The sequence below is a fragment of the Micromys minutus genome (genome assembly GCF_963924665.1).
Source record: "Micromys minutus genome assembly, chromosome: 8".
Lineage (NCBI taxonomy): Eukaryota > Metazoa > Chordata > Mammalia > Rodentia > Muridae > Micromys > Micromys minutus.
Genome location: NC_137977.1, coordinates 68608913 through 68632767, shown reverse-complemented (window position 1 = coordinate 68632767; position 23855 = coordinate 68608913). Strand labels below are relative to the sequence as shown.

The following is a 23855-nucleotide window of genomic DNA, read 5'->3' as shown; positions in this document are numbered from 1 at the left end:
GGGTTGTAAACTGGTACAACCACTCTGGAAATAGTCTGGTGGTTCCTCAGAAAAAATTGGACATAGTACTAACTGAAGACCCAGTTATTCCACTTCTGGGCATGTACCCCAGAGACACTCCAACATACAATAAAGACACATGCACTACATTGTTCATAGCAGCCCTATTTATAATAGCCAGAAGCTGGAAAGAACCCAGATGTCCTTCAGTAGATGAATGGATACAAAAACTGTGGTATATTTACACAATGGAGTACTACTCAGCTATCAGAAACAATGACTTTATGAAATTCTTAAGAAAATGGATGCATCCAGAGAATATCATCCTGAGTGAGTAATCCAGTCACCAAAGTACAGACATAATATGCAGTCACTGATAATTGGATACTAACCCCAGAAAGCTCTGAACACTCTAGAAACAGCTCACAGGCTATAAGAAGCTCAAGAAAAACAAAGGTCAAAAGAATGAAAGCCTCAGTCCTTCTTAGGAAAAAAAATTAATGTATAGCACCCTCTCAGAGTGTGTATGCCTGGACCTTAAATCATTAATGCTCCAAGAGCTAAGATAACAACCTTGTAGCAATTTTTGGTATTCACAGATCATTATGCTTAATCTATACTCAACAAGAAATCTGTTTTCATGTTATGTACTTTATGCTTATGGTAACTAGTGGAATTTCATTCAATACATGGTATCAAACCTCTAAAAGAATTAAGTACTGACAAAAATATTCATATAATGTTATGCCAAAATGCCTTTTAAAATCTGTATATGTATCCCTCTTTTTTAAAAATAAAGTTGTAAGAAAAAACATAATAATGATGACCATCAAGCATGTTCATGCTGCAATATCATCCTTGTACACGGTGACTTCAGAGACAGGCGTCTGCATGCAGGTGAGGTGGGCAAAGGCAGAAGGAAAAAGCAAATGTTCTTTGGTTTGCACGTTAGTTATTTCACGATGAAGCAGGCATGCATAGGAGACATTTAGTACCATGGGTCTCCTATTTGGTTTTTAGATTTATACACACACACACACACACACACACATCACTATACTTGGCATTCTAGTTGATTTTCCTGCACATACTTGCACATACTCCCCTCTCCAAACAATACATCCAGCAACCGCAGAACCCCCTCAAGTCATCTACCCCACACATGGCTGCCCATATCTCTAAATAATACCATATTTTCCCATCCTGGTAATAATCACATTTAAACAGTTTCTATTCATGTGCATTCCAGATGTATCCAGGAATAAATACCAGAAAGATCAATGCAGCATAAACTGCTTTTGGATTCATATACAATAAGACAAAATTATTATTATGTTTTAGTAACCTTTTAGGGTGAACATAAAATCACTGTATACATAATGAATATATGAGCTACCAATAAAAACAGAATTATCCTCACTACACTCTTAGTTAGGGCTTCTATTGCTATGAAGAAACACCCTGACCACTACAACCCAACCCTAACCTAGAAGCTGTCTCCAATTGCCACTTCCAAATAAAAGTTTAGTTTTCACCAGGGCATCTCACTAGAGAAACAACTATTCTTAAAGGCAGCCTTCATGTCCAGTAGAGATGGTAAACAGAAAACATACTCAACAGTGTCATTGGAGGTTTCTTGGTGCTGTAAAAGGAACCAAGATTTCTACATCCAGTTCAGTAGGCAACAGGAGACTGACACTGGGCTTGGCTTGAGCTTCTGAAACCCCAAGCCCCACCCCCTACCTCCAAGACACACTTCCTCCAGCAAGGTCACACCACCTAACAGGGCTACTCCCTGGTGATCAAGCATTCAAATATATGAGCCTACGGGGATCCTATTCAAACCACCACACCCCTCAATAACCAAACTCCTCCTCCTCTTGGATACCATGGAAACCTCCAACAGTCCTTGAAGCCCCTGAGCATTCTTTCTCACATGGACCCACTGTCAGTCTTGACAATATCTATACATTCTATAACCTGCACTGTGGCTTTGTTCCCCCCTTACCTCCAAATAAAGTTATCTTGTTACTTTTGCAGACTCTGGCTTTCAACTCCTTGGATAAGAAGTACAAATACCTGGTCTAGATTCTGACACCAGTGACAATAGAATGAGATAAAACTGATGCTAAGTCGCCTTGGACACCAGATCCCTATTCCAGACATTCTATGGCATTGACTAAGTATCCAAGGGTTAAAACCAAGGCTTCCCCAGGATTCTCAGTTGGAGGTGCAGCTGAACTCTAGAAGAAGCTGTCTGCAGCCTCCCTAGCCACAGCAACAACTGCTGAATGGAAAGCAGACCTTCTCCATGTGAGTGACAAAAGTTCCTCCTGTTCTTCCCCTGCTGTCCCTCAGCTGAATTAGATGGTTGATGAAACCAGGCCAACAAGACTCCACAAAGCACCCTAACAGTTTGTAGAAGACCCCACAAGAGAATACATCAGGTATTCTCTCCATCAAGGAAACAAGGTGGCAAGTATAGCAAAATATAAACAAATATAACACCACCAGCCAATCCACAGGAATGAACTACCAACACCTGCAACTGTACGGATCAAGCCAGAGCAGCACTCCACAGAGTACAGGGAAAAAGAGCAGAAGAGAAAGCAGAAACTGTGAGCCCATTTATACAATGAACTAAACACGAAACCAATTAGTGGTGGGGCAATAAAAAGGACCAGCCACACGAGTCTCCGACAGAGAAGAATACAGACGTCACTGTGAAGAGCTGTGTCAGCCTCGTCCCACATTAGGCACACGTGCCATACAGCTATGACTGATGGGCCCAACAATTCAGTCTTCCAAACCTTCAGCACTCACCCGTATGAATGCCACCGCTCTGACAGATCTACCATCACCTTTCCTTTTGAAACCTCGACTGTACCCTGCCGTTTTATCCATGCAAGATCTTTGCATTCCAAGATCTGTCTTGTCAAAATCAATAGTCTTTGGAAGTAAAAGGTCATATTAACAACATATTAATGACACATTTTCAGCTATGATCAGGACTCATTTCTGCTTCAGAAATGAATGGAACATAGAAAAGGTGGACTATAAAGAGTGTAGGAGGATCGATTTATTGGTAACTGACTTTTCTTATGCACACAGAGGCAAAAGAGCAAGCAGATTAGATGGAATCTAGGCAGCAATCAATCACCAGAGTTGCTTAAAGAGAAAAGCTCAATAGGAGAAATGAACTCAAGATCTCACCCAAGAAACAAACTCTGTAACTCAGAACCACATAGAAAGAGTAATAGTAAACACCTCTCACACAATGAACTCAAAGCTAGTTGCTTTATGACATTAACCAGTGTTGACTAGGCACACATACTAAAAAGGGGTCAATCAATAGCATGATCGTCAGGTCAAAAGATCAAACAAACTTGGTCAGAACCGTGTCTTCAGGAAAGAGTAACTTTAGTGTTCCTCACTCCCTGTTCGGTGTCTAACAAAAACACCCCATGGCATATGCATAGTTTTGCTAGACTTTTTTTCCCTTCCTAGTTAATTTTTGTTTGTTTGTTTCTTGGAAATAGCTAATAGTTTATTATTAATGTACCAACGATAGACATAAGACCCAACAGTCCCCTGCCCCAACAAGGAAGATGAAAAAACATTAACAGAAAGAGCATACGCTAGATATGCCAGGGAGTCAGAAATCAGTGACATGCCATCCCTGCTTTGGTACCCAGAAGAGAGTGTGAGACTCTCCAGTGCTTCCAAAGCTTTGAGGAGTCCAGGGTCATTTGGCGAAGTGTCCTAGGGGCACTGCTTTATGAAACCCAATGGGGCTGCTGTGCCTTTCCCAATCCTGTGCCGGAGGCACATTGAACCTATTCCTAGGCCAAAGTTTGACCTATAGCTTCTGACAAATTGAGGCCGAAAAGTACAATCCCTTGACTCCAGGTCAGATGTGTGGGCCTCAGACAACTGCTTGAGCTCCATCTCACACTTTCGATAATGGAACAAAATCCTAATGTCTTCTTTGGTCATTTTGAGTGAGTCAGCCAAGGCCTCCAGAGTCTCCTCGACAGTCTCAGGGTCTGTCTTGAAGTGCTGTATTAGCTCCAAGAACTGCTCAAGGGTGAACCCAGAGTTGCTCTCCATGAAAGACAGACTTGTCTCCATCTCGGTTTCTTCTAACATGGCTGCAGCTCACTTGAGTTCCCTTCTTCAGCTTTCCTACTTAATTATTTTTTGATACCTTTATTATTTTCCAAACCCCCCCAAAAGAGAAGAAACTTAAATACCTAAGCTCAGTTAGAGATAGTAAAATCTGGGAAGATGGGTCTCCAGACACAGTAGGATTAAGAATGTTCCCTCATGGGGACTACAGAGTATACTAAAAGTACAACCTTCACTCTCTGTACTAGTTGGCACAGTGACATGACAGAATCAGTCAAACCTGCTGACATCTTTTGACTCAATATGTGATGTCTTCATCTGTCCTATTAACTGGGTCTACATAGAAAAATACATATGCATGCACAGGAGGACTGTTGTTATAGGCAACAATCAACTGCAGGTTAAAGAGAGCAATATATGTACTTAGCATAGGTTAAATCAATAGAGTATGGACCGTGCTTTTTTTAATTGCTACACCTAAGGGCTCCAGCCAGCAGCATTTCCCTACTTCTCCACTTCTATTTTCTACAGCTTTGGTCCAATTCCATATCAATCAGCCCAGTCCATCTGAGTATAATTTATTTTTCTAGACAAGTTTTCATCAGAAGGTTAGGGGGAAAATACACAGGTAGTTTGTTGTCTTATTCTGTTCCTGCTTAAGATACTCTCATATTCACAACTGCAACAAGTCAAGATGGTGGGGCAGCAGGTAAGAGAAGTGAACTTGGCTATCAAGGATCCTTTTCATGTGGACTCACATTGAGTCAGGGTGAATTCATGGCACAGAAACCCCAAAGAGATGGGATGAGACTCTCAGAAATGTAAAAGGAACCTCAGACACAGGAAATGACAGCCAGGGAAGAAAGCTAACTAGGAATTAAATTTACCATGACAAATCAGGACAGGAGACATGTCAGTCAGACATCCTATGCCATGACAGACATCAATGGGCCTGTATCAAAGCACACTTGAACTCAGATGTACCTCTGAACTCTTCAACAGTATTAAATGGTTTTGTCAAGCTATGTTAAGTTGTGTTTTTTGTAGCTTTTAATAAAATTTTAAAACTTTTGATACAAAAAAAAAAAATACCTGGCACATAAATTGGTGTTTTTCTTCTAAAATAATTTGACACAGAAAGCAAAGACAATTTTTAAGTAGAAGGAGAGTTCACAGGGAAGCTGATTTGAGGCAACGAAAGGGACAAGAGACAAATGGCTAAATCAAGGTCTCAAGTAGGCAAGCTGGGCTATGTATAAGATCGGAGAATGGAAGTTCGATTTGGAAAGAAGCGGGACATCTTTTCCTCTGAAGCAGGAAGGGCAAGGCTGAGAAAAGCTGTGCACACAAGTAAAGAGGAGGCAGGAAGCTCAGCGGACGGCAAGGGAGTCAGTGGGGGAGGGCGACACTGCACCCTGCATGAAAACCGTATTCAAATCATAAAGTGCAACTAGGAACAAATGAAAGATTTCCAATAGCAAGAAGTGACACCATCAGTGCTAGAGGGAAAGCAGGGGCAGTAAAGACAAGTCTGTCAGCCACAGAGTATAAGACAGATCGGGCATCAGTGTGACTGCACTGAGTATCCAAGTTCAGCTAGGAAAGACCGGCGAGCCAGAAAGAACAGACACCAAAATAATGTATGAGTACAGAAAGTGGGACCACTGACAGCTGAGACATTTACAACCCAAGGCAGGAGAGGCTTTAAGCTCAATATCCGGGAGATCAATGACCTTAACAGCAAGTAAAGTCACACCAAGGAGAAATTAGAAAACCTATCATTTACAATTTTTACACCTAGGTTCTCTAAATTATTTGTTTTAAATAAGACATCCTGCTTCCATAACTGTCTTAAAAATATCTTACTATCTAAAATACAGGGGTTTTGTTAATCTGTAAAATATTTGTTAAAACAAATTTCCTTGACAACAAATATAGTTCAAAGAATTCAAATCACCAGAAAGAGCAACTGAAAAGCTGGGACTAAATCTGCTTCAGCAGAAGAAGCAGGCCTCGTAATGGGTGCTCATCTTCAGCATCATCTGTGTGGCACGCAGGTCTTTATGGGATGCAGCCTGTGTAGTCCCAAACACCTGGACCTAATGCTCTCTTGTGGCCATTTTGAGATTATTAGTAATTTTGCAACAGGCTGTTCAAACTATAGAGGTGTGCTCAGCCACTAGGCTCTGCCTCCTCTGGGCGAGCTTTGACATGTGCAGCAGTCACTTGCAAAGCTTGCACCTCATTTGTCATCAGAAGGATGTCCTCTTAATGAAGATGCCATAGAGCAGTGCCTACTCTAAGCTTTCTAAATGATCACCACCCGGAAAGGACAACACTGCTTCCAGTACCTCACGTGTCAGGACAAATGCTTACAGAGTGCAACCTGACCTAGAAACAGAGCAAGCAATTAATATCAGGGACAGAGGGAATGAAAAAGCCACCTATTTTTAGGATCATGGCCACAAAAATAAGACAATATGATATATGCACAAGATCTACAAAGGAAAAACACTTCAAAAGAATTCACTCTCAGCTGCTGTAGAATCTACTCTTGGTACAAGGAAAAAAGAGAATTTGTAACTTTGATAACCTCTTTGAATTCACTGAAATTGTCTGTTGTGTCTTATAGACTAAGCCCAAGATGCTTTACATAGTGTTTTAATAGAAAGCATGTCACAGTAACTATGTAGATATTTAACAAACCTAATAAGTATAAAAGGAAAACATTATCCCAAAGAGCTTATTCGTAACAACAACAAAAAAATGTTCATAAGGAGAGAAAGTACTGGATCAATATCAAAAGGCTTTCCAGTAAGATGATGTGATGAATCTTGGCATCTGGAATGAGGTAAGATGCAAGGAGCCGAGCACTCCTGTGAAGGATTTTTTTATCAGACCATCCACAGCGGGATGGCCCATGTTACCCAAATCTACGCAGCACTTGTGGCTGAAAGCCCAGATAAAAGGATGGACATCGAGAAGAAGAAAGCCTTGCTTTGGGCCTTTCGCCCTTACTCCTGCTGACAAGGTCATCTCTTGCAGACATTATCAACCCTTTGGGGAGGGCAAATGACCTTTCCACAGAGTCACCTAAAACCATTGAAAATAGATGTTAATATTACAATTCAGAGCAGTAGCAAAATTATAGTTATAAAGCAGCAATAAAAATAATTTTATGGTTGGGTCACCACCACATGAGGATCTATGTTAGGAAGGTTGAGAATCACTGCTCTACTCTCCTGCTATGGCATTCCTTTGCTTATGGATTCTCCAGGACTCCAACACAGACTGAGGACCAGCAGGTCTGCAGGAATCCTCCAGGCCTGCACCTCGAGGTTACAATTACTGAAGCACTCAGCTTTATAGTCTGAACTTCCAGATCTCAGCCTCTCCGATGTGAAACAGGTAATGCTGGACTTCCCTCAGAACATCTGTCAACCAGTCTAGTGAATCCCCTCTACTGTGCTTCTATATCTATTCTATTCTATCTGTTCCTTTAGAGAATCCTAGTACACATTATACAGTAAAATCTAAAGAAAGAAACATACATAAACCCTAGATAAAAATGAAGTATATTTGAACTGGGAATGCACATACTACTCTACTCAGTAGTAGAGTGCTTGCTAGGCATTATGATCAAGGCCCTGGATTCAATCTTAATAAAACCTTAATTCCTTCTATATTAATGTACAAATTCAACAGATCTCTGATAAAATTCTGTAAAATACTTGGTAATATGGCCAAGTGAGTAAATGTAATAAGCACAAATAGATAATAATAAGTCACTATTTTTAACTAGATTAGAGTACGTGCATTTTTATAACACTTATTTATAAATGAACTATCTGCTTCCCTGCCAGAGGCAATCACCCTGAGAGAAAGGTTGAGAACTGAAGAGAAGCAATTAACCAATAGGAAATAAAGCAAGTGTATGTCTGATTTTAGGATGTCAGGTGTTCTATAAAAGACAATCATAGCAAAAAATAACTTATATTTAATTGAAAACCTATCTATATATAATAAACTAAAAGGCAATAGACAAAATGAAGGAACTACTTGTAACAAGTATATGCAAACAAATCACAGCATTTAAAATAATGGAACCAAACCTAAGGAGTGAATACCACTGGAAAAGAAACATGAAAATCTCCCCCTAGCCACTGCAATGAATGTCTTATCAGTAGGCTCTACTTTCCACATGAGCACCATGGTAAACTACTCACGTGAATAGGAAAAGCCACATGGTAGTGAAGCTGGATCTTAAGCTCCCTTCCCTCCTCAAGGAGTCTGCAATGTGGTCACCACAATGAGCATAACCCTCATTTAAACTGAGAGCACTCTTACCTCAGATTATTAGAGGTTTTCAAGAGAAGCCAGATGACAAAAGTACTCCAGTCACAAAAAATGAAGGCCGAAGTGCCAAACTGGGAGAATAGGCCATAGATCAGGATCAACTTAACTGGAATTCATACAACTTTTCTAACACTGATGTGTGACACTGGGAAATGCTCACAGTGCAGTGTCAAGGAGGAACAGCAAACATTTTCCAAATAATTTCTACAGAAGAAGTGTTATGAATTTGAAAATGGGCCAAATAGTTGTCTTTGAGGGTTTTATTTACGTTTTAACAAATGTCTACAGATTTTGAAATCAGATAATATAAAGAGATTCTGGTTTCCAGTTCAGCATTAGCACTGGAAGACAGCATTCTGCCCTAAAAATCACATGTGAACAAACTGGAAAATAAACAACCACTAACAAATCAAAAGGAAAGAGGACTCAGAGCATATCACTTCCCTACAAAGTAACAATGGACAGGAGAACACAGGAAGTCAAGGCTAACTACAGAAAGTCCTTAACTCAGCTTAGAAACCCAAGCAGTAGCTGATATATGGCTGGAGATGGGTGGACAAACCTGAGCTTACTCCAGGATAAATCCATCCTGGGCAAGAACAATTTGTTATCTCAGGAGCCTTGCCACCTCTTGGAGTCAACAGCAGAGGGAAAAAACAAAAACTAAACAAAATAAACAAACAAACTGTTCTCCCAGTAGGAAGACAACCAAAGTTTTAACATAGCCCAGTCTGCCCAGGGAAAAGGGACAGATCAACTACAGCCTCCTTGAGCATCGTAACAGTTGATAGAGAAAACTAAGAGGTAACTGAGATTTTACCAAAGTAGAGAAACACACACACACACACACACACACACACACACACACACACACACACACACACACACACCACAATACTAAATGCCTATTTTCTATAGTTCCTTTGATCTAACTCATTGTAGCCAGTTAGAAAAAGAAAAGGGAGTGGGGAAGGGAGGGAAAAGGAGATAATAAGTAGGGATTAGGTAGTGATAAAGTGATCATAAAGATCTAACAATCCTCAAAGTATAATTTCTGAACAAAATAGCACCAAATCTGTAAGCAACCACAATGGACCTCCAGATCTACTGAGAGAACTGGAGACTTCGACATCTCTCTATCAGAAGCAGACACACCTAGCAGCCAGAAAGTCATGAGAGCATACTTAAATAGCATTGATTGCCTGGCTATAATGGGCATCCACAGATTACTTCATCTAAAAAAAGCAAAGTACAGATTTTTTTCCCTCACGCTCACATAGAACACTCACCAAGAAATGCTGTGCTGTGGGCCACAAAACCATCAAACAAAGTTTAGCAAGTGTGGACGCTATGGTGGCTGCTACTAATAACAACAGAATTAGAGCAGAAAAAATGACGTCAGCAGGGTTTCTAGGGAGGTTCAGCCAGTAGAGAAGAGCAGCTCGTGGTACAACAAGGAAGCAGAGGCAGAGAGGGTGACAGCTGCTCCATGCTGCTTTCTCCTCTCCCCTTACTCTGCCCAGGTGTCCAGCACATGCAGAGCATCACCCACATGTCCCCTCTGGAAAAGTCCTACAGACACATCCACCCTCCACACTGACTCTGAACACAGGTTGGCAATGATCGATGCTCACAGCTGGCAAGAGTGAAAGGCAAGTGGGGCTTCAGTGGAAATGTGCAGCCTGAGTCTTCACACTAGAAAACAAGAACCATCTGAAGACTAGAAACAACTTCACTTTCTACATACTTTTAGAAAGCCACAAAAGAGTGAATTAATTCCAAAATAATCCATAGAAAAGAAATAAAAATTAGAATAAGAATCAGGGAAATCACTAAAAGAAAATCAAAGAAACCAACGGGGGTACTTAAAAAATAAAGTCAATATATCTAACCAAACAAAGAAAACAAAAGAGAACATAGGTACATGATTTTATTATCAGATATGAAAAATGAAACATCAGTACAGACTTGAAGAAACACAGAAACAGCAGTAAACTATGAACAAATCTGATAGACTAGGTGAAATAGTTCAATCCTTGAAAAACATCACCCACTAGAATTTCTATGAGAAAGTAATTTTACTATGCCTATCACTACCAAAGGAACTGAGCCAGTAATTAACAATCTTCCAAAAGAGAAAGCACAAAATCAAATTATTTCATAGGAAAATATGTAAGAAATTATGCCAATTTTTAAAAAAATGCTTTTCCAAAAGACATAAAAAGTTAATAGTTCAAATGTGTTCTGCTCCCTCTGTTCATGAGGCCAAAAACAGCACCCATGAACACAGATAGGAAACTGTGAGAAAGCATCACATATAAAATCTGACGATGAAAACAGAAAGTATACAGTATGTGCACATGGAAATCATTCTAAGTACTCAAAGCTGGTTCAACACAAATATAATCTACATATCAATAGGCCAATAAAGAAAACTAACACAACCAGAACAAAGTATCACCCATTTATGATTAAAAGACAAACCATGAACAACTAAGAGGAGAAGGGAACTAAGTTATTTTAACACTGGTAGTTAACGTCACACAAAGTGAGAAACAAACCATTCCCACTAAGGTCTGTGAAAAGACAGAGTGTCTTCTCATTGCAGACTTAAAGGACTTGCTGGAGTCTGGGATAATACAGAAAGACAAGGAAAAGAAATATTAAATACACTGGCATCTATCAATATAGCAAATATCTGAAACAATGGTTTATACAGAAAAGAGATTCATTTTGACAAATAATGTTGAAGGTTCCAGTTCATAATCGGTTAGCCCCTGTGCTTGGTACTCAGGGAAAGGTAGTGCATCCGAACAGTAGCATATAGTACAGAAAACTACTCACCTCATGGCCAGAGGTGAAAAGGGGGACAAGCTACTATCCCATTACAGCAAGGGCATGTGTACAGTAGACGCAAGACCTCCCGCTGGATCCCCTTCTTAAAGTTAACATCATGTTCCTACAGCAACAGCCAAATCAAGCTTTTAATGCATAGGGATTATAGGAAACATACCAGATCCAATCTATAGCTAAGGGTACCCTTGTGAATGATATAATTATTCATGCAGCTCTAGGACAATCCACGACACAGATATGATATCCTTTAGTAGATTAATGAAGAAGCTAGCATATCTAAACAATGCTGAGAAATGGGCTATCATGCAAAGAACAGAGGAAGAAGGAAACCCTTACTTATTCCTAACTAAATGTGTGCATTCATGGTTCTATCTCTGTGTCATTCTGTGTGAAATGTGTGCAGATAAAACAGACTACAGAGACAGTAAAGGGATTACAGATTGCCAGACCTTGAGGAAAGGCAAGGAGCAAAAGGCAAAACACAGAAGACTTTTAATAAAAAATACTCTGGATAATACTTAACAGCAGATACACACCATTAAAACTTATCCAAAACCACAAAACACACAACCAAAGTGACTCTGATGTAGACTATGGTCTTTGGGCAATAATGTCATGTTGATGTGTGGTCATCAGCTGTAACTAACGCTCTTCTAAGGTGATGCGTACTGGGGTAGGGATTGGGGCAGAAGGTATTAGCATGGGGTAGTTCTGTCTTACCTTCCTCTCAGTTTTACTACAGACCTAAAATGCTCTAAAAAGGAAAGCATTCTTTTTTTAAAATCAAAGGCTGGGGCAGCATACATTGCTACTAAAATCACTTCTCTCGGCTTTCCTCTAACTACGCCTCTCAATGCTGATAAGACTACAATATACCATACTGTGCAAAACCTTTCTCCTTCTGCTTCGGAAAATTGGTAATAATTAGCTTGATACGGAAGATCAAATAAGTATACATCCCTTTATCCTCTGCATTGCTGATAAGGCCCTTTGGCAAGCTCAATTTACACTTCAAAGACACAACTGGACTATTCCCACTGTTCACCAGACTGTACCATAACCTAATCAAAATGTTAATGGACAAGTGGTACAGAAAAGAACTAAGACAGCAGGTTGGAGTCCTGCAGTATTAGCTCACAAGGTCTGTTCAGAGGGATTGCCTTTGAATGTCCAGGAGAATCTCTCTGCCTAGCTGATAAGGCAGCTGCTCACTGTACTTAACACTTGTGCTGTAGATGCTAAGCACCTGTTTTCTTGTAGGAGTCTGGAAATACAGTAGTATGAGGTCACAGTAGTACCTAAGTTACACAGACCCACATACCAGCCCTAGTAAAAATGTGAACTCCTTGTAAGATTTACCAGCTCTCCAGTTCTGAGAGAACTAGATATACCTACGTGGTAACAGTGAAAAGGCTCTAGGCACTGGGTAATTCCCACTGAAAACTTCACCCCATATATCTTTCCTCTTTGTTGATTGTATTCACTAATACATCAATATTCCAAGTACTGTGAATTGTCCTACTGAGTCAATAATCCTAGAACTAGTCACATCTGATGTCGGTCTATTTGAATTAAGAAAAAAAAAAAATTTAAAAAAAATAGGAAGCAAACTGAACATAGAAAAACCCATAGATGCTTTTATAAACTCACCTCTAGTATTAAAAAATTATTCTAGAGGTATTTCCTATGCTATGATTATTATCCCTCTTCCTCTCTTACCCTCTCACTGAATTCAAACAGCAAATACATCCTCACCTAATCTTCCCTTGTGCTTAATTTAAACGGAAATACAAAAACAGTCATCAATTATATGTAGGTTTAGGGATCATAGTGTTCTTTGAAAAGAGATTATATAAATCCCTTTTTTTTAAAGCTTTACTATAGCCATGACTTGCCAAAGTAACAAAACACATAAAATCTCAAAGAAAGTCTTGCTGGGGAAATGGCTAGGTGCCTCTCGGTCCAGATCCCCAGAATCCATCTTTAAAAACAACAACACAAATGCCAACAGGAGCAGCATGAACTCGGTGTCTCCAAAGAGACATAAATAGTGGACTCCTGGTGCTGTCTGGCCAGTCATTCTAGCCAACCGTGAGTACTAGGCTCAATGGAAAACGCTGTATCAAAATACAAGGTAAAGAAGAAAGGAGACAACACACAGCATTGCCCTCTGCCCTCCACAAGCACACACACACTTGCACACCTTCACAGAAAGACAGCTTTCCAGTTCCTTAGATGAGTATTCGTGCTCCATGGAAAAACAGTCAACAAACCAAAAAGAAAGAAGAAATGCCCAATATCATGGTTGCTGCAAGTTGAGCTGACTGGTAGAAAAGCCAGCCCCCAACTGTGTCTTACTACCATATTACACTTAGTTACAATGTGACGACTGTTGTTATGTAAGTAAAGGTTTATCAGCTGTGACTGGGAGTGTCTCTTCTTACTCATGTCCTTAGAGACAGGAGGACAGTGGCTAGTGTATGCCAAGCTGACCCATCTCACTCAGTGTTATCAATTCACAATACAAAGAAGTTGAATTTTAAAAAGAAAACAGATAGAGGAAAGTTAACTTAATACAGAAAAGATGGCTGTCTCTGGCAGAAGGAACAGCAGACAGCAGTAGCGAGGGTCACACAGGGGCTTCAATTGTCATGGCAACAGTCTATTATCTTATTATCTAAAGCCTGAACCCACACCATGTATAGAAAAGATTCTAGTAGTTCATCATTAAATTTACAAATCCAAGTTTTGCACCCATCCATTTATGCATTTTTATCCAAAAGGACTTACTTCCTCATTTATATACCTACCTACTTACCAACTAACTGTCCACTGTGCTGTTGAAAATAGAACCTATGGGCCTATTCTAGGCAAGTGCTTTACCACTGAGCAACATCCTAACCCCTCCAAAGGTATTTCAGACTCAGTTCTGAAAGTTTTAAAACTCCCACTGAGAGTTTTAAATAAATAATGGCAGTTGATTTGTGGATGAACTGTCACACATGCACATCATCGCTACTCAGAGACAGACCAGAAACGGCCATACCAATGGCCATGCTCAGGCTGCGTGAGTTATGTCCTTCCCTGGCTGCAGTAGCCTAGATACATAAGACTGCTCCTGTTTCTCCCCCACCCCATAAAAACATGTAGGTGCCTCTATTGAGAGCTGCAGACTCCTGAGGCGCCCTCTCAGCACGCAGTGTGCAGAAGCACCGGGCTCAGCGAGTACGTGTAAACTCTCGTCCATTCTGTGCCGATTCGTCCTTAAATCTGACACTACCTGCCGAGTTGCCCTCTGACCACATGCTGATCACTACGGTTGTGTCATGAGTGTCAGACCAGGTCTCTCATGCCTCTCTGAGGACAAATGGAGAATAGAGCAACCTACATTCTAGGGACATGGTGACAAAACATTTCATCCAAACTTCAATGACATAGCTAAAATTTACTAAATATACCACATGGTACCAAGAGAGTTTCTCAAAAACTATAAAGGACAATCCATTCGTACTTGTAAAAATGCTATACACTCTGATGGCAACAGCTCCCTCTGCTGACAGAATCCTGTGAAGACAGGAAATGCACTGGAATCTATACAGGAGAAAGTATTCCTACTGTATAGACTAAAGCCTTCCCAGTGGGAGACGCAGACGCACAGCACAGAGCACACAGCCTAGAAGGGCAATCTATCTGATCTCACACTTCCCTCCATTAACTTCAACTCCTGCGTGGTAGAACAAGGATTTACTCACCCTATAGGGAGCTAGAGTAAATGTTACTGTAGCATCAGCACAACAGACCCACTGTGATGACACCTAGACGACCAGTGACTTTGGAAAGACAGTTACAGACAAACAAGCCGTTCTTCCCTCCTCTCTCACTCTATCCTCCCTCTTCCCCAACTAGAGAGAGGGGGAGAGGAAGGAAGGGAGGGGGATGGGGAGAGGGACCCTAAACTGTATACTGACATGCAAACGTACCCCAGAGGTTATGTACCCGGGACCTTCACTTCGGCACCTGTGCGCATATGTGATGGCCTTTGGTAATCTTACAGGTGGCTAGCTAATCACTGTAGATGCCACATCAGGAACAGGAAGTGCAAGGTTCTCTCATCGTGTCATGATACTCACTGAAGGCATGGGAGGGACTGCAGCCGCAGCTGGAGTGAGTCCTCACAAATGCAGCTGATCAGTAGCACACTCAGGGCGTATCTCAGGGATAACCAATGCGTGACTGAGAAAGCTATTATGCTGTATTTGTTTAGAATAATGGAAGTGGGAGCCTCCTTCTCTGCAGCTCAGAGTCTTCCCAGATAGTCCCAGTACTGCTCGGGTCCATCAGCAGTAGCCAGAGGAGTTGTACATACATATATGTATATGTATACAGACACACACACAGGAGATAAGGGATCACAAGGAAGAAAAGGGAATTATAAACTGGTAGATTCTGCACACAGGCAATATTGGACCTCAATGTCAAACTATGTCACATTCTTAGAGCTTTAAAATTTTTAAATGCAATTAATGGCATAAAACAAATTTTATACAATGGTTGGTAATCTGTGTACGTCATGACAGGTCAACAACAGAACACATGCCTGATGTTTTCTCTGCTGTGAGGAAGCAAGAGACAAAACCGACACACAGGAGCTGCGTGCAAATTGTGAAGAACTTGTACATGTAGTAAAACACTTTACTGTGGGCAGACACAAGACAACCGGGCACTCGGGACACTATGGGACTGCCTCCTTCTAGAGAGCAAGACATGTGAAGCAGCTAACAGCTCTACCCATCTGTGTGCTGGGAGAGGAGAAAATGAGAAAGCCAGGGCACGACCCGAGGGGCTGCACTGGACTTGCGAGGCTGCCTGGCTCAGAGAGGCGGAGGCAGAATCGTCCTCCACAGAATGCTCCTGAAACCCCTGCCATTCTGTTGTGAGGCCCAGCAATGCCACTAAACTGCAGCAGCATCCTCTTCCTCCTGAGCTGAGGGAGGCACAAGACCTGCCGCTAGAGATGTGGTCCAGTGAGCGAGAGTCCCTGAGACGAGGAAAACAAGCGGATCACAGCAACACGTTTCTCAAAGAGCCCTTCAGCAGTGTGGCCTCCAGGAGCCAGCACTAATCCACACCCACATGCACACAAACACATTCACAGAAGGAGATGAGGACAGCACAGATGAAGAAAGGGGATCTCAAACCACATGTGTGCACACACAGTAAATACTCAGTGCTCAGACTGACATTTTAGGAGATAGCTAGGCACAAAATGAAAAACCACAGCATTCAGGAGAGCTTTTAATATATTCTTAATTGTTTAAATTGAATACAACTTAGGAAGCCTGCGATTCCAGACACAGCACATAAACAAGTCTCATGCGGCTGACAGTGAGCTGAGCCTGAGAGCGGCTGTGCAGAGATCTGCAGTGCAATACTGCAGACGTGAAGCGGAACCATGGAAGTCAGTACTGCCAGAGCAGGGTGGGCACAGGAGAGCGCAGCAGAAGACGGTGCAGATGCCAGAGAAGGGACGGTGGCAGTACTGGCATCAGGCAGGAAAGGCCGTCTGGACCCTACAGACCTCAGTATTGATCACAAGGTTCAATGGAAGGAGAACTCTGGGGACCACGCAACCCACCTTATCCCTCACAAGGCACCGGTCTCAATCACTCGTCACCAAAGCCAGGTCTGGATAGGCTGGATGCTGGCAATGGATAAAGAAGGACTGGCTGGGAAGGGGAAGGAAGCACCTTGACACAGACACAAAGTTCTCTGCCAACACTGTCAGCACCAAAGACAAAGTGTAGGTCAGAGTATAGCGGTGTAGACCTGGATTCCAGGGTGAGATTTAACTGCACAGCCTCATGTGACAGAGGTGAACACTGAGGTTCACAGGTATCAGCTGAGGCCCAGTGAAAGCAGAGTCGTCCCAGCTCTGCAGTGTGAGCAGCTGCTCTGGAACAGACACATGCAGGGGCTGCCTGTGCCCTGAAGACAGCCACCCAGAGCAGATACTACAGGGTCCCACCTAGGAGATTGACACAAATATACATCACATGATTATGATCATCCCAGTAGATGCAAAAACCAAACAGCCTTTCACGATAAGTAAAAAAGAAACTATAAATGGACACAGCACACATCAACATAATAAAGGCTACACAAAACCAACCTCTAACCACTACCATGCTAATGAGAAGACAAGTGTGCCCACTCTCTCTGCTCCAAGTGAATACAGGACTCAAAGTATTAGCCACAGGAATAAAAGAAGAAAATAAAAGGGATTCAAATACAAAAATGGGAGGGGGAGTTAATATATCTCCTTTGCAGATGATTTTATATATATATATATATATATATGATATATATATATATATTATATATATATATATATGAGACCCTAAAGACTCTTCAAATGAAGTCTTAAAGCTGATAAACTTTTAGCAAATAGCAAATTTAGTAGATAGCAAAATTAGCACACAAAACTCAATGACCTTCCTGCAAACCAATTACAAATATACTGTCAAATCAGAGGAAAGATAACATTCACAATAGCCACCTGTGTTGGTTAGTTTTGTTATTTTCTACACTCAAAACTAAAAAAATCTGATTTGGACAAGGATCATTAGTGGCTATCAAGTCTACCGAGTGGAAGAGGATTGTGGGCATTATGTTTGAGAAAGCATGCCTACACAGAAGGAAGAACAATGAGCCTCCTAGCCAAGTGATAAAACCCAACACTACTGATAGGACTGCCTGACATAGCATGTCTTACAAAATGAAACAAAATCAGGTCACATTTTCCCTACAACACACACTCACCAACCATGTTAAATCAGGTCACTTTTTCCCTACAACACACTCACCAACCATGTTAAATCAGGTCACTTTTCCCTACAACACACTCACCAACCATGTTAAGCCTGAGCCCACGCAGACCTACCCTAGACTTCAATTAAAAAATTCACAAAACACTCCCGAAAGGAAACAAGCGGTGGGTCAGGACAGAGCATTCTGAGCTTGAGCTTCCAGACCTTTTCTTGGTTTGGAAATGTAGCAAACGGCTAAGTATGAGGCAGTGCAAACATGAGAAAAACTGGTTTAATTTTAGTCTCACTCTGTACAGCTGTGACCTTCACCTGTGACCACATTTACCACATTCCTGGGAAAAGCAGGGAAGATTCAGATTCGGAAGTAAGGAAAACAGTCAGGAAATATCAGAAAAGATGAGCCAAGCCTCCCTCTAGAGGCTAGAGAGTGAGAGGGAAAAGAGGCGGAGGACCAACACTGCTGCACAAGTCTGATGCAAAGAGAAGGGCCAGGGAGCACAGCAGGGCTGACAGATTATAATTCTCCCTTCTCTACAACCCACTGACTTCAGAGAGGAACACTCAGCAGGCTTACCTCTCCTGGAGAAGGGATTTCGGAGGGTACTACAGAGGTAGAAAACCCCACCGCCGTGCACGTCGATGTGCATCTCAAAGCCTTGCAGTCCAGACTCCAGGCTGTCAGCCACAAGAGGACGTTGGAAATGGAGCGTAAAGGGACTGAAAGGCAAAACAAAACATGAACAATTGGGTCAAAATCACAAATAAAATATTTGGCTAGAAAATACTACTAAAGATTGTCATATATTCAAAACACTACCTTCCCACAAATGACATGCTAAAAGTATCTCCATAATCCTCATACCATGAGCTCAAAAGAACTTTGTCCTCACCAACTTCTACAAAAATTGGCACATACAGAGAGTTCCAAGGGCAACCATAAGACTACCACAGTGACTATGAGATCGATCCTGGGACACTAGTTCTACAAGGAACACTCTGCCCTCAGTGTTTTTAGTGGCCCAAGACAGAGACACCCAGCAGGAGGTGCATCAACACAGATCTACAGACCAGGGACTCAAGCAAAACCTCTAGCTAAAGGACTGAGGGGCCTCCAGAGGAGTAGGAACTCCACAGGAAAACCAACAGAGTCAACTAGCCTAGACCCTTGGGGCTCTCAAGAGTCTGAACCACCAACCAAAGAGCATACACAGGCTGGACTAAGGCCTCCCTGCTCATATGTAGCAGATGTACAGCTTGGTCTTCATGTGGGTCTCAAGCAACAGTAATGGGGAAAGGGGCTATCCCAAAAGCTGTTGCCTATATGTGAGATATGTTCTTCTAGCTGGGCTGCCTTCAAGGCCTCAGTGGGAGAGGATGCACCTAGCCTCATTGAGACTTGATGTGCCAGGGTGAGGGGATACCCATGGGCCCCCACCACCTCAGAGAGAGAAGAAGGGGAGGGGAGATGGGGGAAAGGATTGTGGGAGCAGGTGATTGGGGGAGGGCAGTGACCAGGATGTAAAGTGAACAAGTGTAAACAAACACACTCGACCAATTGTTTCAGTAAGAAAAGCCTTACCACGGAAGGCAACAAACGTAAAAATAGGAGCTTTTCAGATATTAACAAAACTGACTAAGGCAGGGGCCAAAAAGAAAGGGAAAAGCTGAAGGGAGATAGAAAAAAAAATTGTTTCCAGCCTAAAAACATGCTAATATATTAGAAGACACCAACAGAAACACAGTCAAGCAGAGGTCCAAAGGTCTGCACATTTTCAAAGTTCAAAACTTCACATGAAGTATGAGAACGTTGTAGAGAATGGCACCACAGTAACAGATGAAATCACCCTGCCTCTATAAATAAATCAAGCAAATACATAGTCACAAATAATGTAATTATTTTAGCAATGGCTCAGGATCGTATCTGTTGGTGCCTACTGACGATAAAGTGCTTTTATAGCTATTGTGAGAATACCAACATGGAACTGACTTCTAACCCTCTATCCCAACCACACAAAAGTAAATTCATCCACATACAGATACATACAGAGTGGTCGTGCCCAATGTGCTCCTTTCCACAAGGTGATGGAAATGAAGATTTGCCATGACAAAAGCTAGTCCGTCCTCCTTCTGAAAAGTTAATTTAAAAGAACATAACTTAGAATAGCAGTATTTTAATTTTTCACAAGTTCATTGAGAAAATCACTGTTTATCACCTTGAAGATACATGCATTATTGCTGCTACTAAAGTGTTCTCATAAGACTAACACGCAAAGCATGCAGTTCCAAAAGAATGTCCTAGAACTTGTGAAATAGCAAAATGTTCTATTCTACGAAATGATTGCCAAGTTATTTGCATGTATGTGTGTATACATATGCATACATATGTAGTTTGCATGTGTGTGTGTTTGAGAGAAAAAGTGAGAGAGGAGGAGGAGGGAGAATGGCGGAGGAAATGAATTCAGGCTATTTCAACCTCTTTTCAAAGATATGACGAATATTGCTAAGACCCTACAGATGTCTGGTAATTTCACAAATATTGAACATTATGAGATAATGTTTCCTCTAGTTAGCTTCAGCTATCAACTTGATATATCCCAGGATTACTCAAGAGAGTTCCAACTAAGGGACTGCTGGATCTGACTGTGGGCCTGTCTGTGGGCAGTTTTCTGACTGGTAACTGGGTTTAGCATTCCTTGACTTGCGAGCCAGCAGGACCTGGCTTGATGAGATGAAGTGTGCCTTTCATCTGCTGAGACCTGTTTGATCCTAGTGCTTATCACAGCCGCAGAGACCCATCAGAACGACGTTCCCTTTGCAAAGCATTGCGTGGCTTGGCAGATATGGAGGGAATGACTAACTTGCCCACCAGGTTAAACAGCAGAAACGTGATTGTAGGAACCGATGCTGATGGCTGTAGCCACCCTGAATGTCAGCCTGAAGGTGCCACTCTCCAAGCAAACCAGACAGCAAAGTGCTACCTCACCTCAAGTCACAAACACAGAGATTAAAAGAGGAAAGAAACAACCTACCAGTCAGCTGCTACGAAGGACAAGAGGATGATGCTGCAGAGAACAGGAAACGTGATTCTGTGTAGTCACTGTACACAGGGGCACACTGCTACTCTCACCTAACCTGCAAAACGCTCTCATTAGAGAGCCAAAGCCACAAAGCTAAACCAATGTGGATGCAGACAGAGGTACACCACACTACCCTGCTGTCCAGACTATCCAGAATGTCCCATGAGAAACCTGTGGAATGGCTGGTCAGGGAAGTCTAAGTGACTCCCAAAACAATAGAGACTATTGCTGCTGCCTCTGGTTACCTCTCAAAGGTTGAAGGTAAATCTCAATTGCTGAAGACACTGCACACCTAGGACACACAGCTCACATGGATTTAAATGGTTCGTACTGGATCAGACCCAAAAGCCTCTTTCCTGTGGTTTAGCTTCTGTGGTACCAGAAAATACTATGCAATCTCCCAAGGGAATACTATGCAAGCTGCCAAGGGAGAGATGCAACACCTATAAACCACAATGACCAGCACAGTAAGATCTGTAAAGGGACAGACATGTGATGCTCACATGCTGGGTGGCAACTAGCAGCTGTCTAATTGAACTTAAGGCAAACGCAACAGGAGGGAAATCATGCCAAGTACCAGAAACCTAGCCAACTTCCTAGGGCTAAAAGTCTGGGACATTAGAAAAGAATCTCCTACAATCACTTTGCTAAAGCAGTGTAATTCCTTACTATATTCTAAGTCTCATCCTCAAACCACAAACAAGCACAGCTACTACCCTGCATCAAAAAAGCCCCTCTTTACAGCAAACGGAGACAGAAATCCGGACCTGGACACACTCAAGGAGATCAACAGGTTGCTTGGCTACATCCTAATAGATAACATCTACATGACACCTCCAGCATCCAGCTCAGGGAACCCCGCAGAGGAGGAAGCATAAAAATTCTAAGACAGAGCACCAGTAAGTCTGCTGTCAGACAAGACCAATCAATAACAGGACCAACAGAAATAGTAACACGGAAGTGGGGAATTGTCCCAGGCCAAGACAAAGTACAGGCAACTAGTGAGCGCTGAGAGACAGAGTTAACCTTCCCGGGGTCGAGCCCCAAGTTGCTTATCTAATAGCACGCCCTAAACTATGTGCATACAAACAATAAAAGTGAACTCTGTAGCCGTATTTACATGTTTGTGCACATACGTGGACATGTGTACACACGAGGACAATAGTATAAGGAAGTGTCAGATTGAGAGTGGCGGGGGCAAAAAAGGGGCAAAGGTGGAACAGCTGTGAGGACTGCCGGATGAGTGGCAAGGGGGCAGGTGACAGAACTCCATTTTAATTAAAAAATCAAAAAAGAACCCCAGAAGGATCAAAACTCAGCTTGGCCTAGTGAAACAGAAATACACAGACAATCCAATGTTACACCCACAAGTCAGAAACATTCTTATAGACCTCCACCACGCTGGGCATGTACTATTAGAAACTCTGGCAGAAGAAGACTTGAAAGGAACAGTGGCTCATAGACTGACTAGGAGGGAAAGTGGCAAGGTGCCCTGACATTAAAGAATGACGCTGTGTAGAAATGGGAAGGTAGGAGGTACCTGCCATCCACATCAGCAGAGAGCACAGCAACTCAATAGACCCAAAAGTCAGAGACCAAGACACAGCTACTGAACTGTTCCAGGAGTGTATGTTCAGTCTGATAGGCAGTGTGCAAACATGGGGCTGTGAAGGGGAAATGACAGTCTGTGCATGAGCTCATCTTACCTGCCACAGTCCCACCAGGAGGCCAGGATTTAGGCAGAATATCCGAACAATTCTGTCGCAGCCAAGCATAGTAGACTCATTTAAATTACTCAAATCATACTTTCCGATTAAAGACAGCCATCGTGGACTTTGAACACCATGCCAAGAGAGAAGAGAAAGATATAAACTTTTCAAATATGTCTTCTTGTTTGTCAAGTCACATTACTATAACTAAAAATGCTTTTGAAGAACAACTTATACACATGAGAATGTTCAAACCAAACAGCATAGTTTATAGAACCTTGTACAACTACAAGGGAAACAAAGTTTCTCACCCTACAGTGTTTTTCTTACCCTCCCTTTCGCTCTTCCTCTGAGAGTAAATGTCCCTTTCTTTCCAAGGTTTTTGTAAAGTGAAGCTGAGAGACAGTGAAAACTATTAGAAAATGAATTTAAGTAAAAATCATGAGTGTTTTTATGCAAGAGTCACACAGAACTCTTAGTGCCCAAGAGTAAAAACTCGAATGTGTAGGGGATACCTTCGCTACACTCCAGAAAGGCTTCAATAAAGCCATGCAAAGGGCATGTTATCTAGAAGTCACTGCATGACAGACAGCACATGAGGAGAACAGGCAGAGGTGGCTCAGGAAAGGAGAAAGGTGAGATCTCAGAGGTCAATCCGCAGAGCCAGAGCAGCACCCAAGTTCCTCAGGTGCTGCGACACTGTTTGCAGAGCTTACTCAAGAAAATGAGTTAAAAGTTTGCAGGTATTGAGTGAACACAGTGCCGCTCTCACATGACAGGGTCCTCAGCACCACACTCAAAAGGAACCTTTATGCTGACAATGGCAGAGATGGTTGGTGAGACTCTGACATATTAACTAAAAGCAGCACCTACAGAATCTGCCTGGATGAAAATGAACACAG

The 23855-nt window shown here is 42.0% G+C and overlaps 1 protein-coding gene across 2 annotated transcripts in view; it reads right to left on the bottom strand.

The window, feature by feature from the left end:
* The window catches only part of FBXO15 (F-box protein 15), a 45491-nt gene that overhangs the window by 10949 nt on the left and 10687 nt on the right, over positions 1 to 23855 (bottom strand). For both annotated transcript variants that reach the window (XM_080920317.1, XM_080920318.1), the window contains 3 exons: positions 22951 to 23077; positions 20212 to 20294; positions 18742 to 18884 (listed from right to left, as the gene is read on the bottom strand). In XM_080920317.1, the coding sequence (XP_080776443.1) occupies positions 18742 to 18884; positions 20212 to 20294; positions 22951 to 23077 (353 nt within the window). The remainder of the gene's footprint in view (positions 1 to 18741; positions 18885 to 20211; positions 20295 to 22950; positions 23078 to 23855) is intronic.